General features: G+C 44.0%; 1 protein-coding gene across 9 annotated transcripts in view; it reads left to right on the forward strand.

Annotated features, from left to right (window-relative positions):
- The first annotated feature begins 1844 nt into the window (after positions 1–1844).
- The window catches only part of EMCN (endomucin), a 94947-nt gene continuing 75433 nt past the window's right edge, over positions 1845–21358 (forward strand). For 2 of the 9 annotated variants that reach the window (XR_012904049.2, XR_012904048.2), the window contains exons 1-2: positions 1850–2041; positions 20551–20598. Coding sequence is in view for 1 of the 9 variants with exons in the window: in XM_075929663.2 (XP_075785778.2) it covers positions 1981–2041; positions 20551–20598 (109 nt within the window). In the remaining 8 variants the exon portion in view is untranslated. Of the gene's footprint in view, positions 2042–20550; positions 20599–21358 lie in introns of all 9 variants that reach the window. The other 7 variants (XR_012904052.2, XR_012904050.2, XR_012904047.2 and 4 more) reach the window with 7 other exon arrangements.

A 21358-nucleotide genomic window follows, 5' to 3' on the forward strand; every position in this document is an offset into this window, starting at 1 on the left:
TGGAGCCAGTGCCAGCTTCCTGTGGGTGGGAGGGAAGCTCTGAGGCTCTGCACCACATCTGACTTCTGGAGAAGTGCACGTGAGCTGCTCCTCCCCTCCCCACAGGAAAAGCCAGAGTGGAGCCCAGGGCAGGTGACCAAGCAGGTGCGCAGTGGAGAGAGACCCTCTTCCTCTCATGTTAAATCTTAACAGACTACAAAGTTCTTTTCTCACCTGCTGCCTTTCTGCAGAAATCGCTGGTTTTCAGGCAAACCAACATTGAAATGATGAAAACCTCCTCCTCCAAGAGTGTTCTTCAGTGGATTAAATAACAGGATGTTGTCCTTGCATCTTCTATTATAGTTCAGTAAACCTTTGTAATGTGTTCCAGTTCATTGTTTTCCAGAGTGCTGGCATCACGTCGCCCTCTCATTACCATGTTAACTTGTTTTTCTTGTTACTTCAGCTATAAATGTAGCTCCCAGCATGTTAGTGCTTAATTTAAATATTGCAAAGTGATAACTGCTTTTACTCTAGTCTGGACGAAATATGTCTCCCCTTTGGACACGGATTTGAAAGCTCTGTCTCAATAGAAAATACGTAATTCCTCATGTAGTGTTAATGTATGCGTTTCACTATGATATTAATGACCAGTGCATGTCACCAGCTTTCATGTATATCACATACCTTGTGAGACACTTGCAGGATAAATGTTTACAGTGCTAGATATAGTGAGTTTGTCAGGCCTTTTAGGAGTTGCTGGCATGGTGCTGTGAACCCTTTACCAGTTTTCACCGATGAGTATCACAGAGCTCCACTAGGGTCTCTCTTTAAAAGTATGGTGGGAAAGGAGAACATACTGTTTCCCAAATAAATCTCTGCAAAGTAGATGGGGGTGTCTTTGACTCTTGCTCATTAGAAAGCCTGTTAGAACATTGCATTTCTAAGGATATATTCTCCTCACAAGGTGCAGTGAATTTCTATTAGAAATCACTACACAGTAGAACAAGACTGTACCTCTTGGTACTATGAGTCAGACTCTGGATACAATGCTTAGAGCTGGTTTTGAAATCTTCAAAAACGTTTAGAGAAAACCAGAAGTCTCTCTTTTGAGTCCATCTGTGACCAGCCCTTTCAGTAGTGATTGGCTAAGAATCATCTGAGTAGTGCTGCACTGAGAACAGAATGGGAGTTAGTCAATTTAAGATTCTCACAGGCCCCTCCTGGGTATGGAATGTGGCTGTTAAGTGACCTGCCATTTCATATCAAATGCAGAGTATGATTTGCTCAGACCACATTTCTTAATTAGATTTTCTCATGCTGGGACATAACCTTGGGGTAAGGAAGGGGTATTCTAGGTGCAGAATGCATTCCCTTCTCTTAGGAGATTGCAAAAGACCAGCAGCAATTACCTGTATGCCAGGCCACCTGGTGCTCACTGTTGATTCTGAGTCATCTCTGACCCTGGGGATGGGATTCTAGGGGTTTCCTGTCTTAATATATTACCATTTATTGGGTTGCTGTCTCTATCAAATCACAGTTTGCTCTGTATTTTTATTCCTTGCTATAAAATGTCCTCTGTTTGGACTGTCACTATTAATAAATATCTCATTAAAAAATATCCCAAAACAGTTACAAAAAAACCCAGGTCTGATGTATACCATAGTCTAAAGTAAGATCTGCCTCTCTTTAGAACCTTTCCTGACCTCTGGGCTGAAGAAGAACAAAATAAAGTATTAACAAAAACACAGTTGACTGCCAAAGGAAAGGAGTTCCTGTAAGGATTTAAACAATAAGTCTCCTCTGTACCAAACTCCCAGAGGGAATAGGCTCTGTTTCCTCCTGGTCTTTATCAAAGTCCCCAAAATAAGCAGGAATGGGCAGTGACTTTGCACACTCACTGTACACCTTTTCCACTTACTAATTAGGGCCTGCCTCACAGAGAGAGAACACACCCTGCCTGGCTCTGCAAGGGAATGCCAATGCGACAGACTTACAAGCATGAAGCTGTTTGGGGCTGCTCTCTTCTCTCTAGCTGTGTTCAGAATCTGCGCTACAAATGGTAAGATTGAACTGCTTGTCTGTCACTCCTTTGAATTTCTTGGTAAGCAGTTAAGTGTGTTTGGGCACAGTTCTCTCCTTGTAGTTTGCAGCTAGTGAAGGCTTCATGTTGCTGTCCGATAGCAACCCAGTGGTTCGTTCCCACATGTACAAGCTGAGTACTCTGCATTTGGAGAAAGAGGCACTGCAAGGAGGCTGTTGGCTTTTAATCGGATGAAATATCTGTAGTGAAAATAGGAGACTGACCAGTCGGTTTCTGTGGCATATTTCTATCCAGCTGTCATGAGCCACCCAAAGCTGAGGCTTTAAAAAGCCTCCAGCTGGAGGGAAAAGATTTTTTTTTCTCTTCTCCTTTGAAAAATATATTTTGGGGAGCTTTGCTTGGCATTGAAGGCATTGAAATGTTTGTCACTAGATTTGAAAATACCATTTAATACACTGGGAAACTTATAGTAGACTCAGTGTATCCTTATTGGAATTACACCAATGATGAATTTGGTGAAGTCTGCTTATCAGAAGCCACTTTATGTTGACCACAAATACATGTAGGCTTGTAGCAATGCTCCACAATGCACAGGGCAGGAGTGTCTGAGTTCTGCAATGTGAAAAAGTGACTCTCGTCTTCAAATATTGGATGGTGTTACTACAGGTTGAACCTCCCAAATCTGGGACACTCTGGTCCAACATCTATGGTCCGGAAACTTGCTGGACCAAAGAGCCCCAGAGGTGGGAGAGGGAGCCAGCTGGGAGAATGTGGGGGCTGGGGAGCCTGGACTGGGCCAGGCAGCAGCTGGAGAGCCTCGTCCCCAGCTGGGGAACCCCCATGTCAGTGGGGAAACCCCTCCCATGTCAACTGGGCCAAAAAGTGGCGGGGAATACCCGTCCTTGCCAGAGAACCCTGGGCTTCAGAGAATCCAGGTGGTGGCCGGAGAGCCTTGGGCAGAGGAACCCCCAGCAACAGTGGGTCTGGCAAGTAGGGAGCCCCAGGAAGGAGAGCCCAGGAGCAGGGCAGCCAGCAGGAGGCCGCTAACCTTTTCTGGTCCAGCAAACTCCCTAGTTTAGGACTGCTCAGATCCTGAGGACACTGGACCAGGGAGCTCCAACCAGAATGGGTATGTCTAGACTACATGACTCTGCCAACAGAGGCATGTAAAATAGGCTACCCAACATAGTCAATGATGCGGGATTTAAATAAACCTCGCTTCATTAAAATAAAAATGGCCGCCGTGCTGTGCCGGCTCAGCTGATTGTCAGCACAGCGTGGCAGTCAAGATGTGAATCGGTCGGCTGGGAACGCCTTTGCCGACCGATCCTGCAAACCTCGTTTCACGAGGCATAAGGGAGCGGTCGGCAAAGGCTTTCCCTGTCGACTGATCCGCGTCTTGACTGCCGCGCTGTGCCGACAATTAGCTGAGCCGGCACAGCGCGGCAGCCATTTTTATTTTAATGAAGTGGGGTTTATTTAAATCCCCGCTTCACTGACTATGTCGGGTAGTCTATTTTACATGCCTCTGTCGGACATACCCTATGTGACATGATGACCATTAACCTGTTGTTTCCAATGTATTTCTGATTAAAAGTTTGTGTACATGCAAAGCAGAAAAAATATCTTTACTGAGAGGAGGAAAGCAACTATAACTAAAATGACTATCTCATCTTTGTCAAGGATTAATTTGAAATGAAAGCTGATTTTCTCTGTCTGTTGGTCCATTATGTAGATCTGTAGTCCTAGCTTTTACAGAAGTCATTAGAGGATCGAGCTTTCAGTGGCTGGCTACTAACCAATGAACAGAAAATCTGTTATTAAAGGATTAAGTAATTGCAGGCATTGACCCGTCAAACTTTTACTTGGGTTACGTGTTAGAAACAGAAGCCCAAATAAACAAGTGTGTCATGTGTATGGTAACCTGTGCACCTGATGGAGATTGACAAGCAATGTTGTTATTACAGGAAAATTTGCTTTTCAAACCATACCAGGTCAGTATGAACTCTGAAAATACATGTTTGGGCTGCTATTTTATGTTCTGTCTGCTAGGGTTAGAATGAGCAGCCTTCCTGCCATTGTTAAATCTTGAATTCATTATGTTACTTTTGAAAAGCAAGGTGGAATAAGATCAGTAGGAGATGGCTCAACAGAGCCGTCTGTAAAAACTTATTAGACAGCAACATGCTCAGGTTAAAGGGGGTGCACAGGAGAGCTACCATTTCTGCAGAGTGCTTTTCCTAACGCCTCTCCTGCTGCTGAATAGGAATGATTGGGTATTGTAGTAGCAAGGCAGAGCTCATCATGCTCAATTAGCAAATATCATCAAATAATGGACATTTGCTTTTAATTATTTTATTCTGTTTAAAATAACCTTAAAACTCAAGGCAGACATTATGCTGAAATTCCACTGGTAAAATAATAAGAAAAAAATGAAGATTATGGGTGGAAAAATACAAGTAGTATGTCTCCATTTCTACCATACAAATGAGTGGAGCTGGAAAACTTTGTAAATTGATAATCTGTGGAAGACAGAAAAGAATCCACTCATGCATCTTATGTTTGACACAATCTTATTTAAAGGGACACTGTCAACTTGAAATCTGGACAGTTTAAAAAAAACAAAAACAAGATGAGTAAATTCAGGTACTACACTTGCTATTGAATTCCCCTGCTAGTTTCTTGTTTTTTAATCCCAGGTTTCCTGTTTTTTTAAAAATATTTTTCTCTCCTGTTGCCTTGTGAAAGACCCGCCCAGAGAAAATTGTCTATATGGGGAGAGTGAAACTGTTGTACACACAAAGTTCTGTCAAATGCTCCAAGTGAACAAACTGAGAAAACTGAGTGTTATTTTTCCTTCAATTTCATTTGATTACAGTAATCTCAGGTGTTCCTTATAAAAAGTGTCAGCAACTGTGATTTATGTTGACAGTGTCTCTTTAAATAAAATGCCTTTTTTTTAAAGTCAGGTGACATGTTCATTACTTTCCCAGCTGAGGGGGTCTTGTAACTGGCCCCCCTGAGAGCTAGCTGGCTGCTCCCCTAGTCTCTGACAGGATGCATTCACTGCAGCTAGCAGTCACCGAAGTGAAAAGGTTCAGGTGGGGATTGTGCTAGAGTGTGAAGTTGCAACTCTGGCAGAAATTCAGACTTGCTACTCAAGCTCGGCTCAAGAGGATTTGAGACCCGAAGATGTAACCCCCTGCACTGCTGTTTGTAGCTCTGCTAACTCAAGTGTCTGACAGCCAAGGGTAGGGGTGTTGCATTCAGCTGCACTTTAGACATACCCTGAAGATTCTCAATGGTCTCCCCTTCTTGTAGCTTCATATACTGTATTGCCTTTTACAATGGTGTGGAGCTTTATAGAGTGTGTGGGGAGGGCATTCATCATCCTCTGAAGCATCAGATATTGACTACTAATGGAGGCAGAATGCCAGAGTAGCTGATCGAATGCGACAACTCCTAGGTGCCTTCCTTATCTGTCTGAATTGCACTTATACTTTAGTCACAGAATACTGTTCCCCCCCCCCCCTTTGTGTTGCCACATCAGCATTTTAAGTTGTTAGGCAGATCACTGTAGAAGGTCTCTTGGAAGATAATACATATAAACAATATGTGAGTAATGTAGTTAGAGAATACAGGTGGACCCTTGTGTTCAGTTGTTTATCATATTCAGATCTTTTTCATCAATGCCACGTTTAAAAAACAGTGGGCCAGATTCTGTCCACTTCCTGATATGTTGAGTGCCACTCAAATGCATCTCAAAACTGTACAGTCCTGTGCATCCCCTTTTGTGCAATGGAGTATAAATACCTCCATTGCATCAAGGCAAAGGATCCCTTCCCCCATTAGGAGGCATGGTTGTATTTCCGGATTATACGTAGTTTAAGAAACAAATTTAGACAAATCATAACCTAACCTGTGAACATTTCCATCTGTGACAGGACATTTGCCCTGCACTGACCCTTTCAGGGCAAAAACCCCACCCTGCGTGAGGGCTGAGTGAGCCTGTTGAGGCAGTTCTGGCTAATTAAGGCCCAGCTGGGGGCTATATAAAGAAGGGCTCCTTGAGGGAGAAGAGGGAAGCTTACTTTTGCTCTGGCTAGAGAGCAGGAGGGACTTGGTTGCTAGGGAAGCAAGAGGCTTCCTGGAGGTAGAGCAGCGCTGGGGAAGGAAGGAAGGAAGACAGGGCTGGGGAAGCTCTGGCCAAGCAAGCCCCCAGGCTGCAGTGCCTGAAGCAAGGCCTGAAACTACTGGGGCTAGAGAGAGGCAGCCATGGTAGGCAGGGGAAGCAGGTCCACACCCCTGTGCCAGTGATGAGTGGATATTACAAACTGCAGTTTGCCCCTCAGGCAGGGGCTAGATGAAGACAGGCAGTGGGTCACTGAGGCAAAGTGGGCACAGGGGACCTGGGTGTTCCCTGGGAGAAGAACTGGGTGCCCTGTGGGAGGGGAGGACCCTGGAGTGTGTGGTTGGATAAACAACACCCCCCGGAAGGGGGCGCAGAGCGAATGGAGTGGGCACTGCCGGAGGGCAGTGTCCTGAAGAGGACACCATGGTCATAGAGGAACATGGGGAGACACCAGCTAGATGGAGGCATCCAGCGAGTCAACAAGCTAATTCCCAGAGCAACCAGCTGGAGGCACTGTGGTGGTGAGTCTGCTGTGTGACACCATCCTAAAACCATGGAGAAGTTTGGACCAGCATCCAAATTGCATCTTGGGCCCAATTCTCATTGACATTTGTGGATTTGCTGGAATGTCTGCATACCACACACCTCCCACACACCTCTACCTTTTGTGATTTGCAGTGTTCTGGAATGTTCTTTCCCAAAGGGCATGCCGGGTTAACTGCAGCTTGATACCTATTGGACTCAGCTTTCTACAAGCAGCAAATACAAAGACAGAGAGAGGCATGGGCAGGACTGGAGAATTTTAGGATCTATATTCAGTCTGAGCTAGCAATGATTTCCCAATATTTTCCCAGTAAAATTTTGGCTATGGGATTCTTTGGACTCTTATGCATTTCGACAGGCATTTACCCTTCACCAGCATATTACTGGAGGCTGAATGAAAAAAATAAAAGCTCCAGAACCTTCCTGACAACTCAATTCCAGTGTAAAGGCTTCTCCTCTTCCCTAGAGATCCCAAACGCCACAGTGGACTTGGGAATTCCTTAGCTGTGGAATTGAAGTGCTCTGGCCTCAACCACATTTCCTGCTATCCCAGTCTGCAGCAAAATATTTATGTACCTCATCATAGAAATGCTTCCTGTGTTGATTCATCGTGATTCCAACACTCTGTAGGGGCAGCAGGGAGAGAAATGGAGCCAGAGAGCCTGTGAACTATGGAATAGTGATGATCAAATGCAGACACTTCTTCTGAGTCAGCACCAAGGTTTATTTTCCTGAAGAAATGAAGCATGACTAAAGTGAAGCTTGTTCTGTAATATATTTCAGGAGTGTGTAGGCGTTAGCATGTGCTTATAGAATAATACTAACACTTCTACAGTGCATCTCTTCTTCAAAGCACAGTACGTATATTCACTAAGCACCTTCTTCTGTGACTTTCCCTGATAGTGACTTTGCCCTCTAAGCTCTCCTGTCAAAATCAGGCATTTGAAACAAACAGGAGTGCTGGCAGAGAACGGTGCTATTACATTTGCGTAGGTGGGCAGGTGTGTGGGACGGAGGCAGGAGCAGAATTTGGCACAAAGGACCTGAGCCAAAGGGCTCTGACCTTAATTGAGGTATTTCCACTGATTTCATTAGACTTTGTGTCAAACCCTAAATAAGATGGTCCTAAATCCTCCAGATCTGAACACGACTGAGCTTTGTGGGTCACTCCATCCCTGTAACCAGAAAAACCAAACCACCAGATTGCAGCTTGAGATAAACTATACTAATTAGCAGGAGCACTCTCAAGTGAGGATTGTTTGAATTTCTATTTAGATGTGCTTTAAGTCTGAAAGTATGTTTAAGTTTGTTAATTGTCCATCTCTTCTGGGAACAAACTGTTCTCGTGCCCTTGTCCATGTCCCCGTACACACAAATCTTCCTCTGTTTTAAAAACTAGATGCAAATATGAATATATTTTCTCCCATTTTGTGTCCCTTTTCTGATGTTGTTCCCCTCCTGTTTTGGTTGAGACTTCAAACGTTGTAATAGCTCATCAGCTCAGTTTTGCAGACTCAAGGAATTGAATAGGCTTTGAATAATTAACTGAATGCTGAATGCTTATCTTCAGGGCTTGACAAACCGCAATGAAATCTACTTGCCAGCCCGGCACTGCACATGCGTGCACCGCCAGTGAATGGGGCGACGGGCTGAAATCAACTCACCACGGGCGAGTAGATGCACTGATTTGTTGAGCCCTGTTTATCTGAACTGAACCTTAGCTTGCATTCTAAACATTTGGGGGATTTGCCTGTTAGCAGGTGGGAACATCTGAAATCAATTTGCTGTAATGGAATTTACTCTGGCTTTTAATCGAACTTTAGTTCCTCTAGAGGTGGTTTTCTCCCCCTGATATATTCCTTTGAGTCTTTACTGAGGTCTCATATTGGGCCAATAATGGCTTGTAATTTCCAAGGTAAACTTATGAATTTTGTTCTGTTCCATAGTCTGTTTTGCCCCCAAACACAGTCAGGTTCAACACAGGTAGATGTGATAAGGAAACACAAACTGAGAGTAGGAAACACTCATTTGGCTGGCAAGCAGGGCACAAGGTGCAGGCAGAACAAATGGAAGCTGGATTCTTAAGTCATATTGAATTCAGCTACCCCTAAGTGCAAACATGACATTATATAACAGTGGTGGCAACCCTCAGCCTGTGGGCCGCATATGGCCCATTGTGGCTTTATGTGGCCCATGAAGTGTTTTGTGTACTGTTGCCCATGCACAGGGTTTCCAGATTCTGCTGGTTTCTGTACATGTCGTTTTTTTCCTACCCCTTTTACTAATGTGACATGCATGTAAAGAAAGGGCATGTGACGTGAGGTGTGTGCATACAACGTTGACTGTGAGAGCTGTGTGTTCCCCCTGCATCCAGCCAAAGTGCTGCTATGACTCAATTGGCACACCCCACAAATTCTAGATACACAAGTGCATTTAGCAAAACAGCCCTATCACAAGAGACGGTCTTGGTTACGACTATCTTGAAGCGCACTGTGATGGAGGCCCACTCTTGTGGCTCACTCACTAGCCTATCGCTGCCATATAATATGAACACTGCCAAACTGAAGGCTGTCTTGCTTTCATACCTTTTCTCACTTGAAATGATGTTGGTGTATTTTCTTCTGTGCTTTTCTGTCTCCTATATCTGGACTAAAGCCAGAGTTTTTTGTCCTGACAAAATATCCACTTAAGTCAATGAGCTTTTCCTAATTGAAGAATGAGTGAGATGCTCAGTATTTGACCTTCTGTTTACCTACCTGCTTATCTCCAACCTCTGCAAAAATCCATAGACACGTAAATGACAAAACTCTTGAGAAATACTGTCTCCTGTTAGGCTAATTAAGGTTCTAACTGGTGGCATTCTGTAGTGCAACTAACATGAGAGTTTAAAGAATGCTCAGCACACATAGCACCAACCCACACAAAAAATGGTCTTGATTTTGTACAGCAGAGAACTTCTCATTGTATGCTGAAGCAAATTTAGGACAGCTCCTCTACTTTTTATAAATGCCATGTTTTAAAACGCACATTGTCACTGGTTAGCAAAAAAAGGTCTGTCAGGGATGGGATGCTTGAGATAAAACTATGGCCCTTACTGGAGAAATTCTGCCCTGACTCAAATACTTGGCAAACCTGTCAACATTTAATGGGATTGAAAGGGGTGTAACTTGATGCAAAACTTGGCCCAGTGGATATGCAGAAGCTCTTGCTTCCATACAGCAGGTCATGAATGTAGGCCAGGCTCTAATCAAATCCTACAAGTTGATCTTGGCAAGCCTACAACTAGATCAGAATACAAAGAAATATCCCATTTTAAAGCTGGGGTATTGGAATCCCTGGGCCATATCCTGGCCTGAGAGAAGCCATTAGAATTGCTTCCATCAGAACGGCCATACTGGGTCAGACCAAAGGTCCATCTAGCCCAGTATCCTGTCTGCTGACAGTGGCCAATACCAGATGCCCCAGAGGGAGGGATCACAACAGGTAATCCTCACATGATTGCTCTCCTGTCTCCCACTTGCAGAGAAACAGAGGCTAAGGACACCATTCCTACCCATCCTGGCCAATAGCTATTAATGGACCTAACCTCCATGAATCTATCTAGCACTTTTTTGAACCCTGTTAAAGTCCTAGCTTTCACCACATCCTCTGGCAAGGAGTTCCACAGGTTGACTGTGCACTGTGTATAGAAAAACTTCCTTTTGTTTGTTTTAAACCTGCTGCCTATTCTGACGTGGTGCATAAGGTCCCTTGGAAAGGAAATGGGTCCAGTTCTCCTAGGATTGGTTAGTTCCTTCCCAACTAGGTCTGAGTGAGAGACCCTAGCATCTATGAAGATTCAGGTAGGAGTTGTGAAAGGAGCAGTAAGTAGCTGGTGACCATCGTGTGAAGAGCTGTATGACACTCAAGAGAGCCATAGTCAAGAGATGCTGGTGAAGAGACCTAATACAGAGAGAACTCTTGAAAAGTGCTATGGACAAGAGTTGCTGGAGAGAATTGGCCAGAATGAGGGAACCCTGCTGCACAGAAGACTAGTGCAGAAAATCCTAGAGAAAGGAGAACTAGCTCAGTCAGCGCAGGCTGAGCCCAGGTATGGAGAATTGCCAGAGATGTGGAGGTCCTGGAATCAGGGCATAGTAATTGGAGGAACTGTTGACTCATGGATGTGTGGTTTGGAGGTGGGCCCCCTGAGTGCAAGGCTGGAGGACAGGAGACAAATCGCTTCATCGTTGTCTTCGGTCCACCCTCTCTGGGGCACCTGGTGCTGGCCACTGTCGGCAGACAGGATACTGGGCTAGATGGACCTTTGGTCTGACCCAGTACGGCCGTTCTTATGTAGGACTGCTGCACTTCAACCTGTTTTACCTTAAGGTTGAGGTGCAGGGGGGATAATTCTGACTTGGAGGAACATAAGAATGGCCATACTGGGTGACTGCGTCTAGACGGGCAAGTTTTTCCGCAAAAGTGGCCGCTTTTGTGCAAAAACTTGCCAGCTGTCTACACTGGCTGCTTGATTTTGCGCAAAAGCACTGACATTCTACTGTCTGAAATCAGTGCTTCTTGCACAAATGCTTTGACATTCCCGTTCAGGCAAAAGCCCTTTTCCAGAAATGTTTTCGTGCAAGAGGGCCAGTGTAGACAGCTAAAAACTGTTTTGCGCAAAAAAGCCCCGATGGCGAAAATGGTGATCGGGGCTTTCTTGCGCAAAACCACGTCTAGATTTTGCCAATCTAGATGCTCTTTTACACAAATGCTTTTAACGGAAAAACTTTTCCACTAAAAGCATTTGCGGAAAATCATGCCAGTCTAGACGTAGCCGGTCAGACCAAAGGTCCATCTAGCCCAGTATCCTGTCTGCTGATAGTGGCCTATACCAGATGCCCCAGAGGGAGGGAACAAAACAGGTAATCCTCACGTGATCCCTCTCCTGTCACCCATTTCCAGACAAACAGAGGCTAGGCACACCATTCCTACCCAATCTGGCTAATAGCCATTGATGGACCTAACCTCCATGAATCTATCTATCTCTTTTTTTAAACCTGTTAAAACCTAGTCTTCACCACATCCTCTAGCAAGGAGTTCCAGAGGTTGACTGTGTACTGAGTGAAGAAAAACTTCCTTATGTTTGTTTTAAACCTGCTGCTTATTAATGTCATTTGGTGATCCCTAGTTCTTATATTGTGGGAATAAGTAAATACATTTTTCTTATTCACTTTTTCCACGTCAGTCATGATTTTATAGACCTCTATCATATTTGCCCCTTAGGAATTTGCTGAAGGTGGAATGCAGGTGGAATTGTAGTATCTTTTCCTAGGGTCAGGCCTTGAATTGGACTCTGAGAGGAACCCAGGAAGGGGATGTGATCTGTGGTGAAGAAGATGGGCAACTTGGTCAGCTCCTGTACTATAGGAGAAAATAGATAGAACTCACCTGTTTCACAGCAGTGAGCTACAAGAGGGCAATCAGGCAGAAGTAGCTCTCTCATATGGTAGCTTAAACAGTTACCTAGCGATTCACCTTGTCTAAGAGAATACTTGAGTGGGTGCAGCCAGAGCTATAGCAAAGAGTGGGCATGCCCAGAAGCACAAATAGAACATGCAGGGCATGATAAATATGACACCATCCGCCGCATTGCCCACTTGTGATTTCTTTCCGAGTATGTCTGGAAAAGAAGTGGGCATGGCTGGGAACACTGTGATTCCTGCCTGGAAAAATGGCCCTTATGGGGCTTCATCCACAACGTATCAGGCATGAATCAGCCAGTGTCTAGTCACAAATTTGAGAGGAGAGCAAAGGCATCACTTCTACCCTGACATACACCAAATGCTGATCTTACATACCTGAGGATTCAACCACCTGATGGTATGTGCTCTTCAGCAGCCATGAGCTGCCAGGCTAGAAAAATACTCGTGTACTATAAGGGTTACATTTTGAGCTAGTGAATATGGGTGAAATTTTCAATGAAGTGTCATGGTGGGGAAAGGGGAGGGGGATCAGGCACCTAATTCACATTGCTTGTTGCAAACTCCACCCTATGTGTTGATAAAAGTATTTTCAAAACAATATATAATCTCATTTTTCACTGACATGAAGATGCTGTAGGTTGTAGATAGCAGCACACGGCAGGTGGCTGAGAGCAAGGAGCAAGTACCAGAGTGGTATTTTCTCATCATATACATGGATTGTAGCCTTTCTGCCTTGTCTTATCGCTGTAATTGAAATTGTGCATCTTGCCAGCATGGGAGATATACTCCAGCATTGCTATCTGAAGACTCCTACAAGATACTTAATCCTTTTAAAGAGCACATTCAGTTTGCATTAACATCTCAAGTGCACAGATTGAAGCTTGTTTGAAGAACACTGGTGCAATTAAATCATTAGAGTTAAGTTAATTGAATCATTGGTTGTCTTACTGAGTTGTTAATGCTTCCTATGGTCTTTCTTCTTATCATTTTTAGCAGAAGAGCTAATATGCTAAAAGGATTCATATTTGGTCCTGACATGTATGGCTAGTGAGCCAACAATAACTAACATGGCAAAATCCTTGATCTTTAGTTTGTTTGGGGGAAAACAGTGGCAGTAAGGGTAGCATTTGCTGCCTTCCTGGCCAAAGAATCTATTTATTTTGTATATAATAATTGATGTAAAAATTGTATAATGTAATTATCCTCCTGTCCTGAGATGTGAGTATTTTGCTTCATAATGACTAGAAATCTTCAGTATGGTAACTCCCAGGACTTCCAGGCTACACCCCCCACCTCCAACACAAAATGTAGGTTTTTATTTTAAATAAATAAATGTTAGTATTTAAGGCTGCAATGATAACCTTTGCCATGTAAACAAATGCAGTGATAGATGTTGACGGCTGTAGATAGCTCAGTGAGATGATTTCAAGCTAAGGGCAGTGTGATAGAACTCAGATGTCTAATAACGTCAACATTGCTAATAGTTTTTCAGCTGGCCATTTAAGCAAAAAGTTACTAGAAGCAGTGGGAAAGCTGATTGCTAACAAAGAACTAGAAAGTCAACCTCCTTTCCCATCACACCCCAAAAATAATCACATCAAGCCCTTCAAGAGAAGAAGGGAAGGGAGATTTATCCCATCAGGCCTGTAGATTCAGGTGCCCCCTGGTCCAATTTCTTTCCCAGATGCCATAGAGCTCCACATATCCCTCACAACTTCACAATACAGATATATTGCTGATACAAAATACTGCAGCACAATGAAAACTGACCGTTCATACAATTGAGTTGACCATCAAAGTAAATGACACAGGTGATACTTTCATGACTGTAGTTATTTATTTTCATAGGGGAATTCAATAAAAGTTCCAATCTTAAATTTGGCTTGAATTCAGAGTCCTGCAGAATCCATGGCTCTCTGGAGAATAAAGTTCCAGTTTGCATGTGAGCCTTGGAAATGTATCACTTTAGTATTGACAGGATGGCTACCTATTCTATTAACGCAACTGCAGAGTGTCTTTTTGAGAGTGGTGTTCTTTTACCAGCAGGCTGCTATGTTACATTACTATACTCTGTTGTTGTAGATGGTATTGACGGCAGAAAATATTTTTGCTGCATTACTAGATTCCATCTGAAGCTGTTGTTTGAAGGAAGTTCCAATGAACATCAAGAGGAAGATTGGTATTAAAATATATGCAGACAACCAGACCTCCCACCCCACCTCCACAACATCAAAGCATTCAAGAAAGATACAGATTTAGAATCTGAACCCGACTATACTCTCTGGCTGGTGCAGATTCAGAGTAATAATGACTGATTAGTGGACCCAGTTGGATATTGGTAGTCAAAATCCATGATCAGTTAATTCCCCCAGTTACCGATACCAGATATTTTATCCTCTTCACACACAGTAGCTAAAGTGATAAATAATACCTCATTTTTGCATTCTCTGAAATTGGGATGTTCTGTACCTTGTGGTCCTTGTAGCTTTATTCTAAGCATTGTGGGGAAAGATGAACAGGGATTTAGTTCACTAAGCAATTAAATTTATTATGAAAGCAGTTTCTGGCATTCCCACTGAAGTTCATGTGGGAATCGGGCTATATCTGAGGCTCCAAACACAAACACTTCTGGAGAAATGTCAGCAGCAGAATGGCAAGTGTTGGTGTGGCCGGAGTGAGTGTATTTCAGGTACAGGATACGCTAAAAATACACTCTAAACTAGAAGCAGCTGCAGTGACCCCTTCCTGCATTATACAGTTAGGCCAGGTTGAATCTTAGTCTATTAGAGCTAGTCACAAACCCATGATTTTACTGCATGCTACAGCAACCGTGCATGATAGAAGATGATTACCAGCTGACTCATACTCAGATTCTCCTTTGTCCTTTTATTTTCAAACACAAAATGTACTGATTTGGGGAAAACAAAAGAAGTATTGTCATAAATCTATAACCAGCTAGTTGGCTTTGTAGTTGTCTTTCTTCTGTGCATCTTGATCATGAGGGATTCCAAAGCAATAGAAAGTAAAGAAGGTCTTTGTGCTCCAACAGAACAGGCCATCCCCTATAATGGAGAATTTCCATAAGTTGTTAGCAGTGTAGAGCACAGGGGAAACAGCTAAGTGGTTCTGATTCTCTTAATATTGGGCAGAGATATTAGCCAGTTCACAGTAATCATTAAGTCCTTCCCCTTCACATTCTTAAAATGTTTTAGAGTAAAAGCTTTGAAAACCACTCAAGTGACTTACGGGCCCAAGACCCATTGACTTTCACTAAGTCACTTGGCGGCTTCTGAAAATCTTACCTTAGCTATCAAGAGTTGAGTGAGAGATCCCATTTAGTCAGTGTTGAACATGTGACACAAAGGCAGCTTTATGCTTTTATGTATATTTGGCAAACCTTTTAATAGATCAAGGTAAGTGCAGTGGTATAAAAGTCCTATTCCATGTGGTCAACCCTGAATATTACCCAAAAAAGCAGACTCTGTTAAGTACAGTCTTCTTTTTGTGAAAATGTGCAGGGCTGAGTGCATGATGCTAAAACAAACAAACTATAATAAAATAAGTCTCAGAGGGGTAGCCATGTTAGTCTGTAACTTGAAAAACAAAGAGTAGTCCTGTAGCACCTTAGAGACCAACAAACATATATAGATAGTATCATGAGCTTTTGTGGGTAAAACCCACTTCCTCATATGAACAGAGTGGAGAGAATAGTGGGAGCCTCACAATTTATAATAGAAAAAGAAGGGAGAGGAAAGAAAAAAGTACCAGTCAGTTGTAGTGCCAGTGCTAATGAGGCTAATTGAGTGGGCTAGAAGTGTCCCATGCCTACCTTCTGATGTCAATTGATTGTTGAATGTAAGGAAAGCAGGTTTTATAATGGCCCATGCAGTTCAGGTCTTTGTTCAGGCCATGAAAGAGAGTGTCAAATGTGTATCTGATGGCCAATTCTGCACTCTCTCTGTAGTTGGCTTTTGAAATTCCTGTGTAGAAGAATGGCTACTTTTAAATCCATTAATGAGTGCCTAGATAGGTTAAAATGTTCTCCTATAGGTTTCTCTGACTTGTGTCCATTTATCCTTCATTGTAGAAACTGTCTAGTTTGGCCATTATTCATGGCAGAGGGGCTGGCACCTGATATCATATATCACATTAGATTAGGTGATGTGCAGTTGTATGAGCCTCTGATGTGGTGGTTTATCTGGTCAGGTCCTGCACTGAGGTGATGGTGTCACTTGTATAGATGTCTGGACAGAGTTGTCACCCGAGTTTATTGCAGGGGTAGATTTCTGGCTAAGTATGTTTGAGGTGTGATGTGTGACTGCTCGAAAGAATTTGCTTCAGATTAGGGGGTGGTCTATAGGTGAGGACTGGCCTGTCCCCCAAGGCCTGTGAGATCGGTTTTTTGGGGGAGAGGTTGTAGTTGGGGCTGATCATCTTTTGGAGATTCCTGCATTCTCATCCTTCTCACTTTCCCTCTCATGCTCTCTCTCCAGAAGGAGATGGTCAGGTGGTTTAAATACTTCCAGGTCACTTTAGAGCTGGGAGCCCAGTACAGCATCCCATTGTAGTGTTATATAGCACAGGTAAGGCACTGTAATATGCAACCATGGAGCCCTGCACCACTCAGCGTAGTTATAAGAGGCCAGCTTTATTCAGGGAGTGCTTTGCCTATACAGCTGCAGCAAAGTGTTCCTAGTGCAGGTGCAGTTTATACCAGTAAAAATGTGCTTTTGCCAACACAGCTTATCCCAGCTCCAGCCCCTGAATGAAATAACCAGCAAAAGCTCCTCTATATTGGGCTTTTGTAACATGGCTATGCTGGCCACAGATTGTACCTCATCGCTTGCCTGACCAACCTAGCTATTCTAGCAGAACTTTATAGTGTAGAGTTTTCCATAGACACCCAGAGTTCACGGGGAAATGAAGAGATGCGGGTACTGTAGTAGGGATACAATAGGGCAGGGACAGTGAAACTGGCAATAATTTATGAGTACACAAAGTTTGCAAACTCTGCAGCTAGTGCCGAAAATGCTTTTTTTTTTTTAAGTCCATTAAATATTTTCAGTACTATTTGTGACAATAATAGGTACAAGTGTTTAGGCAGAAGTTTGATTTGTAAGTTGCCAATATGCCTTTCACTATTTTAAGACACTGTGCCAGTGATTATTCACTGTTACTCTGTTGGTGCTATTCTGTAGTATTTTGGTAGGAAAAGTTTGCTGTGCACTTTGTATATAAATAACTTTTATGGACTGTTTGTCTGGAGCAAAGGGAGTGCTACCCATGTGTTCTGGGAAAGGGAAGAAAGAGCTGGAGAAGTTTTACTTCCTACTCCTCTTTGTTCCCCTGTAGAGAAATTGCATCAGTTTTCCGCTGCTTCCTCCCCTTCCTTCCTTTGGTCACTGCCTGCTGTCTTGGTAAGAGGCCTCCTGTTCTGTGTTGCTTAGATTCCCTCCCAGCAGCACCTTTACCCTCTTCTCCTTTCACGCTGCAGCAGCTTGGGTTGTAGTTCCCTCCTCCTCACTGCCCTTCCCTCCTCCTGCTGCCAGCTGCTTCTAGTCCCTTCACCTCCCACATCAAAGCAAGGAGGTGCACGACTCCCAAGCAGGTCATAATAAGACTGCCGTTCTGAGATGCTGGCCTTCAGGGTGTCCCTTATCCTGCCTTCCCAATGCATAAGCCACCTCTATCCCAGGGGCAACTGGTGGTGGCTGACTGACCTCTCCTGGGGTGGGCAGGGCTTGACCCCACAACCCTGCCCTCCCCTTCCAAGCTACCCTCCAGGCCCCCATCCATGTTAATTTGTCCTTAGTGGGACAGTGTGTGGATGTGTTACTTTCAGTGGCAGCCCGAGGTGGGCTGTGGCAGCTGGCGCCCCAGGTGGAATACGCGATTGACGCCCCCACCTGCCTGGCCATCAATGGACGTGATGTCATCATTGGGTGCCCCATTGAAGACAGCGCCCTAGGCGACTGCCGAGTCGGCCTATGCTCACGGTCTGCCCCTGGTTACTTTGCCAATTAGGGGGACAGTGTGTGAAGGGAGGGTGGCTGTTTGGAAACTTGAAATGAGGGTAGGCCATTGGCTGTTCTGCACCTACCCCTAAAGAGACAGGCACATCTCTGGCTTACACTTTAGCTTAGTCTGTACTAGAAACTGCCCCTTTACAACTTGCAGTGGGGCAGTTAAACCTGGCCATCTTGGCTCTTTTCAGCCTGCCCATAGAACCACTCTCTCCCAGCATTACTCTGCAACTTACAGAACAGAAAAATTCCATAAATAAAATCACAGAAACTGCAGTAGTTCAAACCATGAGACAAACAGGAATATGAGAGAGACTGCACTGAGTAGTCACAGAAAGGGTTGCAGTAGCATTAGGAACTGTGCTGGGAAGATGACTTGCAGTGGTACCCCTGCACGGCCAGCACTTTCTGTCCATGCTTTTCTAGTCAAGGGCACGCCAACCCTTCTGCTCCTACCCTGACTTGCTCCCTACACTGCATGTGAGGAGTAACTGGCTACAATGTGGCTCATCCTGGGACTGGTTCAGTTCAATATCTTCATCAACTATTTAGATATTGGCATAGAGAGTCTCACTATTAAGTTTGCAGATGATACCAAGTGGGTGGGGTTGCAAAAAAGAACAAGTTAAAAATCACCTAGACAAGTTAGATGCCTGCAAGTCATCAGGGCCTGATGAAATGCATCCTAGAATACTCAAGGGGCTGATAGAAGAGGTATCTGAGCCTCTAGCTATCATCTTTGGAAAATCATGGGAGACAGGAAAGATTCCAGAGGACTGGAAAATGGCAAATATAGTGCCCATCTATAAAAAGGGAAGTAAGAACAACCCAGGAAACTACAGACCAGTTAGTTTAACTTCTGTGCTAGGGAAGATAATGGAGCAAGTAATTAAGGAAATCATCTGTAAACACTTGGAAAGTGGCAAGGTGATAGGGAACAGCCAGCATGGATTTGTAAAGAACAAATCATGTCAAACCAATCTGATAACTTTCTTTAATAGGATAACGAGTCTTATGGATAAGGGAGAAGCGGTGGATGTAGTATACCTAGACTTTAGTAAGGCATTTGATACGGTCTCGCATGATATTCTTATCAATAAACTAGGTAAATACAACTTAGATGGGGCTACTATAAGGTGGGTGCATAACTGGCTGGATAACCGTACTCAGAGAGTAGTTATTCATGGTTCACAATCCTGATGGAAAGGCATAACAGGTGGGGTTCCGCAGGGGTCTGTTTTGGGACCGGCTCTGTTCAATATCTTCATCAACGATTTAGATATTGGTATAGAAAGTATGCTTATTAAGTTTGCAGATGATACCAGGCTGGGAGGGATCGCGACTAATCTGGAGGATAAGGTCATAATTCAAAATGACCTGAAAAAATTGGAGAAATGGTCTGAGATAAATAGGATGAAGTTTAATAAAGACTAATACAAAGTGCTCCACTTAGAAAGGAACAATCAGTTTCACACATACAGAATGGGAAGCGATGGTCTGGGAAGGAGTACAGCAGAAATGGATCTAGGGGTTATAGTGGACCACAAGTTAAATATGAGTCAGCAGTGTCATGCTGTTGCAAAGAAAGCAAACATGATTCTGGGATGTATTAACAGGTGTGTTGTGAGCAAGACATGAGAAGTGATTCTTCCACTCTACTCTGCGCTGGTTAGGCCTCAACTGGAGTATTGTGTCCAGTTCTGGGCACCGCATTTCAAGAAAGATGTGGAAAAATTGGAAAGGGTCCAGAGAAGAGCAACGAGAATGATTAAAGGTCTAGAGAACATGACATATGAGGGAAGGCTGAAGGAATTGGGTTTGTTTAGTTTAGAAAAGAGAAGACTGAGGGGGGACATGATAGCTGTTTTCAGATATCTAAAAGAGTGTCATAAAGAGGAGGGAGAAAACTTGTTCATCTTGACCTCTGAGGATAGAACAAGAAGCAATGGGCTTAAACTTCAGCAAGGGAGGTTTAGGTTGGACATTAGGAAAAAGTTCCTGTCAGGGTGCTCAAACACTGGAATAAATTGCCCAGAGAGGTTGTGGAATCCCCATCTCTGGAGATATTTAAGAGTAGGTTAGATAAATGTCTATCAGGGATGGTCTAGAAAGTATTTGGTCCTGCCATGAGGGCAGGGGACTGGATTCGACCTCTCGAGGTCCCTTCCAGTCCTAGTATTCTATGATTCTATGAATGTAAGTGGGATAGCTAAATCCTGCACATCTCTGGAAACGTAAGGGAAAGCACTATGATCCTAAATGTTACAAATGCTTTTGTATGCACACATTATTAACTTTAATACTTTAGCACCAAACAGAGCTGGAAGAAGGCTGCACTAACACAATCCTTTTATTACTTTTCAGTTTCCGCTGATTCAAACAGTACAACAAGCAGTACCCCAGTTGTCTCAGGTAAGCACTCTACACTGCCTGTGTCCCCTAATTCATGTCACACTTGAGGCTTAAAGGCTGCTACTGATTGCTTTTCTAATCAAGGGCACTCCAGCCCTTCTGCTCCCACCCTGACATGCGCCCTGCACTGCACGTGGAGGAGTAACTGGCTACAATGTGGCTCACCCTGGGTATGTCTATACTACCCTCCTAGTTCGAACTAGGAGGGTAATGTAGGCATACCGCACTTGCAAATGAATCCCGGGATTTGAATTTCCCGGGCTTCATTTGCATAAGCCGGGCGCCACCATTTTTAAATCCCGGCTCGTTCGAACCCCGTGCCGCGTGGCTACACGCGGCATTGACTAGGTAGTTCGGACTAGGATTCTTAGTCCGTACTACCATTACTCCTTGTGGAATGAGGAGTAACAGTAGTTCGGACTAGGAAGCTTAGTCCGAACTACCTAGTCCATGCCGCGTGTAGCCGCGCGGCACGGGGTTCGAACGAGCCGGGATTTAAAAATGGCGGCGCCTGGCTTATGCAAATGAAGCCCGGGAAATTCAATTCCCGGGCTTCATTTGCAAGTGCGGTATGCCTACATTACCCTCCTAGTTCGAACTAGGAGGGTAGTGTAGTCATACCCCCTGGGACCGGTTCAGTTCAATATCTTCATCAACGATTTAGATATTGGCATAGAGAGTACACTTATTAAGTTTGAAGATGATACCACCTGGGCGGGGTTGCAAGTGCTTTGGAGGATAGGGTCATAATTCAAAATGA

The sequence above is a fragment of the Pelodiscus sinensis genome, chromosome 4 (genome assembly GCF_052426305.1).
Source record: "Pelodiscus sinensis isolate ZL-2025 chromosome 4, ASM5242630v1, whole genome shotgun sequence".
In the NCBI taxonomy this organism is placed as follows: Eukaryota; Metazoa; Chordata; order Testudines; family Trionychidae; genus Pelodiscus; species Pelodiscus sinensis.